Source organism: Convolutriloba macropyga, chromosome 7 (genome assembly GCF_964194025.1).
Source record: "Convolutriloba macropyga chromosome 7, txConMacr16.3, whole genome shotgun sequence".
Lineage (NCBI taxonomy): Eukaryota > Metazoa > Xenacoelomorpha > Acoela > Convolutidae > Convolutriloba > Convolutriloba macropyga.
In genome coordinates, this window is record NC_134474.1 from 58,156,568 (window position 1) to 58,166,074 (window position 9,507).

The 9,507-nt window shown below is 32.2% G+C and overlaps 1 protein-coding gene across 1 annotated transcript in view; it reads left to right on the forward strand.

Moving 5' to 3' along the window:
* The window catches only part of LOC142343082 (uncharacterized), a 99,896-nt gene that overhangs the window by 72,328 nt on the left and 18,061 nt on the right, over positions 1-9,507 (forward strand). The window contains exons 14-15 of the mRNA XM_075394769.1: positions 6,239-6,325; positions 8,189-8,361. Coding sequence (XP_075250884.1) covers positions 6,239-6,325; positions 8,189-8,361 — 260 coding nt within the window. The remainder of the gene's footprint in view (positions 1-6,238; positions 6,326-8,188; positions 8,362-9,507) is intronic.

Genomic DNA, 9,507 nt, shown 5'->3' on the forward strand with positions numbered 1-9,507 from the left:
GGATTTTTCGAGAACATTAACCGATAATAAACTTATTCTAGTGAATTCTAAGTCAGGTTTAGTAATGACAGCACTTTTTCTTTTATCTTGCAAACAAAATTATTCTGTTTAGCGGTTTTTGTCTCCAATTTTTTTTTTATATGACTTCAATGCCACAAAATTTCAAAAAAAAAATTAAAAGTTTTTTTTTGGATTTTTTCCTATTGCTGGTTCCTCTTGAAATCTTATCACATTATCCTTATTTTGATATCTCCCATTGGCTTGGAGAAGATTTTCAGTGGATCATGGATAAAGTTTTCAAGGAAAAGCTTATGGTTTAATTGGCTTCAAAACTTTCTTGTCGCACTTTTCTACTGAATTTTTGGGTTTTGCCTGTATTTGTTGTTTTTTCTATAGTCATAAGACTTATTGTGATGTCGTATTGATAAACTATGCATAACATAATTACTTGTCCTAAAACCGAGGCCTACGCTCCATTTGAGCGTACTCATTGACTTCCGTTGAAAGCTATTAAAGTTAATGGCTTTTATGACTTCAAAAAAAAACTTTTCAATTTTTTTTTTTGAAGATTAACCGATCATAAACTTATTTTCGTGACCTGTAAATCAGTTTCAGTTTGGACTGAACTCTTTTTTTCAACTTCAAAAAATTTATCTAATTAGCGATTTTATCTTCTAACTATTGGTGTTATGATTTTGATGCACGTGTTTTCATAATTTTTTTTTAGTTTTTGGGTATCTTTTTCGTAATTTTGTTTTTTTTTTTGAATCTTAATACATAATTCTACTATTGATAGTTGCATTGGCTTCGAGATGACGTTCAGGGGATCATTCATAAAGTTTTCAGAGAAAATATTGTCGTTTAAATCGCTTCGACACTTTCTTCTCGCAATTTTCTACTTAATTTTTGGATTTTGCCTGTATTTATTTTCATGGTTAAGGATCTATTGTAATGTCCTATTGATAACTTATGAATGACAAACATCCGTGTTGTCTCATCGAAGCGTAACTTTGCGTATTCAATAGCTTGAATACGGGATATTTTGCATGATTTTGTTCACTTTTAGTGAAATTTTTCTTGATGTTAAGATATTTTTTTGTAAAAATATTAATTCAATTTTATATTTTATGCCACAAAATTTAAGAAGTTTGATAACATGCTTACTGATATTATGACGTAACTGATGTTTAATTTGTCGGGCAAAATGCGTTTTCATAAAAATTATGTGAGTGGTATATTTTGAGCACGGTCGCGTAATAACAGATCCCAATGATTTTCAAATATGGCCAAACTGAACATATTCTTTCAGTCAGCATAATTTTAACCAAAATAGGATAAATAAGAGAAATAGGAGAAATTGAAATAAAAATACATAATATTCAGATAATAGCTAATATTTTTAATGGCTTCAAGAATTTGTAATTTCGCAATGTTTTTAATTTGTTGTTCGTATTTTCTTTGAGTTTTTCTGCGTCTTCAGTCCATTAATGTGGCTTAGTATAACCAGAGACAGTTCCTATTGGTATCATTATGACTTTTTAGTAAACTTATTAAGAATTATTTGGTTAAAAGCTAATTATTTTAAAAACTTTTGAAATTATTTGGTTTAAAAATGCTGATTGATTTTTGAATTTCGCCTGATAATTTCTCAATTTTCTCATTTTTTACTTAGTCTCATTAAAAAAAATCCCATCTGATGTGTAGTTAGAAAAAAGTAATTTTGTGTAGTTAGGGTTTTGTCTGATTTTTTTCGTTGTTACTAGTTGCTTTTAAATTAAGATATTGAGTTTTTGCCGTGCCAAGAAGTTTTTTTTCCTTTTTTTTGTTGTTGTTATTTTTCTCGTGGTCTGTTCAATGGCAGATCTCGTTGTTATGAGGCATGGCTCTATTTTTTTCAGTTATTAGTTTGGTTATGTAACGATTTTTAAAAAATCAAACATCTGTTTTTGATTATCTCTTTGTCAAAAATGTAAGTCAAAAGAAAGGACAGTCAAAAATGTAGATGAGGGCGGGTCGGAACATCATGCGTTAACGCGCATTAACGAGCCTCTTTGTTAAGTTACAGCTAGTTATGAAGCTTTTCCTTTGCATCTGCTTGCCACGTTTTCTTCTTATATTCAATCCCTATTGTCATATAAATAAACTAAAAGATCAAACTTTTTTTGCTTGTGTCTCAGAATCAATTGGAGCTCACATCTATCTTAGTTACCCCGAAGAAAGGAGGAAATACTGGCAGAAAAAACATGTAATCATAGCACACTTTCATGGCACACAGAAGGCCTGGCATAGTAAAAAAAAATTTAGAAAAAATTTAAAATGTTAGGCTTTATTTTATCTCAACTGAAGAAGAAAAAGAAAAAGTCTATAAATATAACCTTTGTTAATATACGCAAAAGACATCGCTCTCTCCAAAGTGGCGTAACTAAATGACGCGCTAGCATAGAGTTCTTAAGATCTATTTAGACTTAAAGGTAGAAGTGAAGAAAGATGGAAGATGAAAATAAACGCTCCAAAGGTAGGCAAAAAGAGCATTGAATAAATTGAAAGTAATAATCTTTATATACAAAATTTGTTGCGTTGTTACTGAAAGAAGCCGTAAAAGAGCAAGTGAGTTAAATTTGTCCAATTTTGTCCAAATTTGTCCAAAATTATGGACAAGAGTGACTATTCTTCGTAATTGAAATCCATTTGATTGATTTGGTTATTTAATGGATATGAAATACATTCAAAAATGGACAGTACTTACAATTGTTTTCATCTCTACTGGCTATATAGGGCAATTATAATCCGCAGTGGTTAATAAAAAGTACATGTTGAGTAATTTAAATTGACATTTGTCGGAATTAACTGATAATTTTCAGTGAGTTATTCCCCACGCTACCTAAACCTCATACAACTTCACAGCTATAAACAAAAGATTTTTAATTAGAGAGCAAACAAAGACGCTCAGAAATATGGGTTCCCACAAGATATTCCGACCCCACTCAACCACGTTTGTAACTTAATTGTCCACCAAATAAGAAAGACATAAGAAGCTTTCAAAAAATCCCTTATTATTCGAAAATAATTGATTTATCCATTTGGAAAATCGCTTTAGCTTTAACCACTACACTAATGAAACAAGAAATCTTTAGAGGGCTGATGATAACTTCCATTAAGGAGCGTAAGAGACAAAATAACACAATCAGACAAAAACAACAAGCATTACTAACTACCGAAACTCAATATCTATCCATTCTTTAAAAAAACTTAAGGAAAAAGTCAAATTCGCATCAGATGAAAACCAAACAAAACCAAATGATTTTGATTCTACCAGAAAAGATATGGACCTGTCTTTGTTAGAATAATAATCAAGTAGGCAGCGAAAAAAATTGCAAAATTGGAAAATACGTTTACACCTTTTGAAAACATTTAATTTAAAGTCATGAAAGCAATTAGCTATCATCTGAATTCTTTATCGGCTCCGTTTAAAATTCAAAGCAAAACCATTGAGACCATTAATTGTCCAGTAAATCATACGACTACCAAAAACCGAATACAGGAAAAAATTTACAAAATATCATTTCATTTTTGCGAGGAAATGAGGTCAAAGCCGATGAGATCAAAATATATTCAGTTAAATATTGAACATAATCAATTGCGCATTATTTCAAAACCTTTAAAGTGATATGCGAACTTTCATGTGCCATTAGTGTAATGATCGGACCAGACAACAACAAAAAAACTCGAAAACAGAAAAATGTCAGTAAAAAATAAATATAAAATTTCTCGTATTATAAAAAACTCGTAATGTCAACCCAAAAAACATTATTTAAGGAAAAACAGCAATTAGAACTTCATTTCAGTTCACTTGAGAGGAGAGAATGCGACCTCACTCCTTAAGAAGACTACACTAAAACGTTGAAGAAATTTGATTGAAAGTGGTTAACCTATCTCAAAAAACTATTAATATCGTTTCCTAAAACTTTTTTTAAAACGGTAATACATAACGACCGTACGGTTCAAACTAAAAAACGTAGTTCGTTTAACTTTTTGACGCTTAGGAGGCCAACTTTACATGTCATTGCTGAGACTAAGTTAAAGACTACGCAATAACAATAATTGCCGACAAAATTCGCAAAAGAAATGTTAAATTTTAAGCAAAAGGTGTTGATGCTAAATCATGATAAATTTTAAGCAAAAGGTGTTGATGCTAAGAAAACCATATGCTTTCCGCTGAACGTTACGTATGTTCCTTGGCCTCCCTTTGTACCTCAATTTGACCTTTCGGTAATTGAGGTTTGATTTTAAAACTTTCTGGTCTGTAACTAACATTTAAGACCAAAAGTGCAAGAGTATTTCAAGAAAATATACAGCGGCCCCTTTTAATCCAAATAGTTTTTGAACTATAAATTTCTACGACTGAACCAAAACCTGTCTTGCTCTTGCAGCTTCTCATTGATAACAGAACAATGTACCAAACGTTTCCAAATTAGCTAATTTGACTAAAGTCATTTTGTCAAAAAATAAGTAGTTAATTTTTAAATTTTATCGGGTTGCATTATTTAAAAATATAATTATCAAATGAAGGCATTAAATAGTTTTTTTAATAGTTCCATAATTTCTGAACAAGACATTTGATTAGATATACTCAGTCATAAGAGTACAAAAAGAACATCAAAAGCTGATAAATCTCAAGAATTCATCACAAAATTAAAAACAAAATTGTCGGAGCTAAACAAAGTGGGTGAACAAACTGGCTGAACAAAGTTGGCCAAAAAACAAGTTGAACTGAACAGAGTAGGACAAATAGTCATATTTCATAACAATTTTTATTAAAAAATAGGAAAAGCTGAATTTTCAGAACTTAGCTGAAAATTTTGATATAGCAGTTGGTTCAAAAAATTCCCCAACTCTCTTATATCTCTAGACGTATAACTATTGGGACCATAGATTAGTCAAACAAAATATATGTGATTGCTTGGTTTGATTTCGAAATCTTTTGGATTATAATTACGCATTTTGTGGAAACTCATCAAGAGATTTATTTACAATCAAAGACTATATATATATATATATATATATATATATATATATATATATATAAATATATATTAAAAGTTTTTTGCCTTAATTGCTTTGGTAAAAATGCAGGATACCAAATGTACGCTATTTTTTGGATTACAATTACAAAACTTTTAGACTACAATTTCCGAAGTTCTTGGAATAAAATACAAGCAGAAAAAGACTACCACGCCTAAGTTGCGTTTTGTGAATCCTTTATATGTACATTTTACTTTGTGGACAATAATTGCACTTTTCCTTTAAGTTAAGTCTAAATTTCCGTAATATTGCAAAATTTAATGAAACAAAAAATTTGGCAAGTTCACAGGTATTAACAAGCGGAAAGAGTTATATAAGAGGGCAAATCATACGTCTCTCAAAACATTTTTCTCTCTCATTTTGATAATTGATATCTTAGCACCTTAATCTTATGACTTTTACTGCAAAATAAAGTCAAACTTTGCGTAGTAGCATAAGCTTGTCTGATTTTCACACAATTGTAAAAATTTAATGCTCCCTTTTCAAAACAATTCTTTTCATTACTTGCCGAATAGCTATTCTAGGTGAACATAAAAGAAAATCTAATTGGTATATAATCACATAAAAATTACTCATAGCGGTTTAGAAAGGCAAACTGCTGATTAGCTTGCAAAGTTTATTAGCTGAAGACAGGACAAAGATCCCGGGTCGAGACTGGATGGTTAACTTGTAAGAACTTGCAAGTTTCTTACAAGTTCTTATAAAATTATATATTGCCATATAAGTTTAACTTACAAGTTCTTGTAAGTTTACCAACGAACTTATAAGTTCTTACAAGTTTACTAACTAAACCTTACAAGTTATTTCAAGTCAAACATCCAACTTATAAGTTCTTAAAAGTTTACTATTCGATCTTATAAGGCTCTTACAAGTAATCCCTGCTTCTTGCCTAATATCGGGAAAAACATGAGAATCTTGAACATGAATGTACACACAACTTGTAAGTTCTTGTAATTTAGACATCCTGTGTCTCGACCCGGGATACCTTGAAAATTTTATAAATAATTTTAGACAATGCAGTGTTATTTATAAAAGTTTTATTCTAACTGCACGCATCTAAAAGTTTTAGTGTCAAAATCTTGATTCTTAATTTTATCCAAAAGAGCTATTCGGTGAGTGATAATGACAGTTGTTAGCTTCATTTTGCACATTTTAGAGAGGTCCAAATGCCCGGCTAATGAGTATGGACAGGAGCTGGCTGGTGCCTGGATCCAAAAGGGACTCATTCCTTCGGGACAATCGGGTAAATTTTTCAACCGGATACAAGAGTCAATTGTGAAACAATAAAAAAAGGCTTTTAAAACACAAGATTTTACTTTTTCAAATGAAGTGTTTCTAGCACTCATGCAACAGTGAAAAAAAAGTCAACACGGGTAATTAACGTTTTAAAATTTATTTAAAGCGTTACTTTACGTATACCAGGGATCTAATCTGATTCGCATGCACCCCTCCCTCCCCCCCTCGGTGCTTTTATGCCCCCAATTACAATCTATTTGTTGTTGTATAGCACGGTACTATATGGGCAGGGGTGTAAAAGGAGAAAAGGAGGAGCTTTCAAAAGTTTTTTATTTTTAGGAAGAAAACGATTGGAAGAAAATTTCATAATGTGCTTCTTTAAGAAAATTTATTGATGTTTATTATTTTGCTTGATTGATCTGAAGTGTTTTTTGTTCCAAGTATATTTAACCATTTGGTTCTAATTTTTATTAACTTGTTGGAAAAAAGTCATATGCTGACTAAGCCTGGGGGAACCGAAACAGAATTGATCCTACCCAGGTTGAGGTCCCAGACCGAAAGTCGATATGTCCAGACCGAAATGAACGCACAAGGTGGCGTCGTGCGTTCAAAATTACACGGTCTGGAAAAAAAATGAACGCATGATAGTCTGGACATATGCAATTTTGAACGCACGATAGTCTGGACATATGCAATTTTGAACGCACGATAGTCTGGACATATGCAATTTTGAACGCACGATAGTCTGGACATAAGCAAATTTGAATGCACGAAAGTCAGGACATTGTGACTCGGAGCGCACGAAAATTTTTTGAATGGAAACAAGAATGCCAAAAACTAATGAGTCCATGTTTGACTAAACACTCTTAATAGAGTGCTCACTCAAATGAAAGCTTTCTACCAAGAAAACCTCAACTCACTTGAATTCAAAAGTTACAAAACATCGAACGCAGGAAAATTCGCATCCAACATTTTGCTTTGTTTAAAACAATTTCACACCTAGAATTATAAACCCTTGCTGAAGTTGCAAAGCAAATCATACTTTAATAACTAGGTCACTGGCACCCCCTTCAGCCAACACTTTCATCAAACATCTTTTATTAAACAAAATGTAGCAACTGCTTGGGCACTTCATCACAACCATCACCCTAACGTATCTATACTTGAAACGAGTACATTATAAGAAATGTTTTTGAACGCACGATAGTCTGGACATGAACGTACAAATGAGCGCACGATTTTTCATTTAGAACGCACTAAAGTCTGGTCATATAAGATTTTGAACGCGCGAAAGTCTGGACATAAGCACGTTTGAACGCACGAAAGTCTGGACATATGGAGTTTTGAACGCACGATGAACGCACGATGAACGCACGAAAAATTTTCAACGCACGAAAGTCTGGACATAGGCACTTTCCGTCTGGGAGGGTCTGGACATAGACACTTTCCGTCTGGGACGGTCTGGACATATCGACTTTCGGTCTGGCACCTCAACCTGGGTATACCAGTTACACGAAATAAAGTAATCCCGAGTTACGGTTTTGACTGAACTTTGATTTAATGTACGCTTCAATTTTTGTACGCGAAGTTGAAGGGGATATGTCTTTTTTGTTTCTCAGATTTAGAACTGATATCATCAACAATAAAAATACATTCTTCATTTTTGCCTGATGAATTTCTATAGTATGCCATGTTCGCTATAAGCCCTTTTTGGATGAAATTGTGTATTCAAGTTTTCTTGTTTTTTACCACTAAATCTATTGCTACCTACAAATTTAACAAGCACTTAAATTCTATCACTTAAGGTCTTTGCAGTTCAACATAATGGAATCATTGCTTTGGTCTGACTATGTGAATATTTCATGGTCAGGTGTGGAAAAAGGGAAGAGCCTGACTTTCAACTTACAGTCTGGTGAGTGCGTGAAAACGGTTTACGAGGACTACGGAACGAGAGCACTGGGGTACATGATTGAACACAGGGACTCTGATTCGTTCACATGCTCTCCTGTACTCATTGGATACCCATTCGCCCACTCCACTGACGTATGTGAGCCTAATTTCCTCGCATTTTTAAAGAAAAAAAATGAGAATTTTTTGAGAAAAAGATTTTTATTTCTGAGCCACTGTGGAAAATTTCGACTTCAGCAAGACTATCATAATGTAAAATCATTTTGATTTAATCCGTCTAGATTTTAACTGCAAAAAATTAGGATTCAGTCATTTCAAAAACCATTTTATCCATTAATTTGATGATTTCGGTCGGTTTTTGATAGTAATGGGCAGTTTCCTGTTCATTTGTCTAATAAAAAGAAACACTTCCTCATTTTGTAGATAAAGTAAAAAAAAATGGCTCACTGCTTGACTTTTTTCTCTGAACTCTTTTCAAAACTTTTTCTCTCACCTCTTTTTAAAACTAAAATAGTTAATTAAAATCAACTCTATCAATTTTAATCAACTTGATTTGGATAGCAATTTGGATGAAGCGTTTTACTAATTTATTACAGCTAAGTGCTATTTATCATTTTCTTCAATATTGCTATCATATCGTTTTCTAATGCGGTAATTACGCAAAATTCAGTTACTTGACTGATTATTTGAGCCATGTTGAGTCTTCAAAGTTCAATTATTTCGATATTTGATAGTCTCTTTAAACAGATATTTTAAACTGAATAGGTCAAGACGAAAATCTGAAACAAAAAAAATGTAGTCCGTGTGAGCTATTTCAAATCCATATATTCTTTTGCAATCTGAACAGTACAAACAGCACCATTCTCATTTAGAAGAAAAACTAATTTTCAATTTAATAGAAGAACTCTGCTTTTGGGCGTCCAAGAGAAGTTCCTGGATGTGCTGTTTTATTTTTCCGCAAATCAATTGTTACCTTTTCTTTACATAAAAATGGTTTAATGCCAATCAACTTCCCAGTGAGTCCAGTCGATGGATCACAGGTATTTCATAAAAATCTATCAATTGTTTCTCAAACTTATTCTCTGATCATTAAAAGTCACTCTTTTAATTAAATCTCTTTCACTTTCACTGGACTTTCATTGGATCGAAAAAAATCAATCCATTGTAGGAATTTCACTGTCTCATAGAAAATTCATCCAAAAAAGGTGCACAAAAACGCAAAAATGCCAAAAAAAGTTCAAATTATTTCCGGAAATCACTTTTATTTGCTGCTTTGTTGCT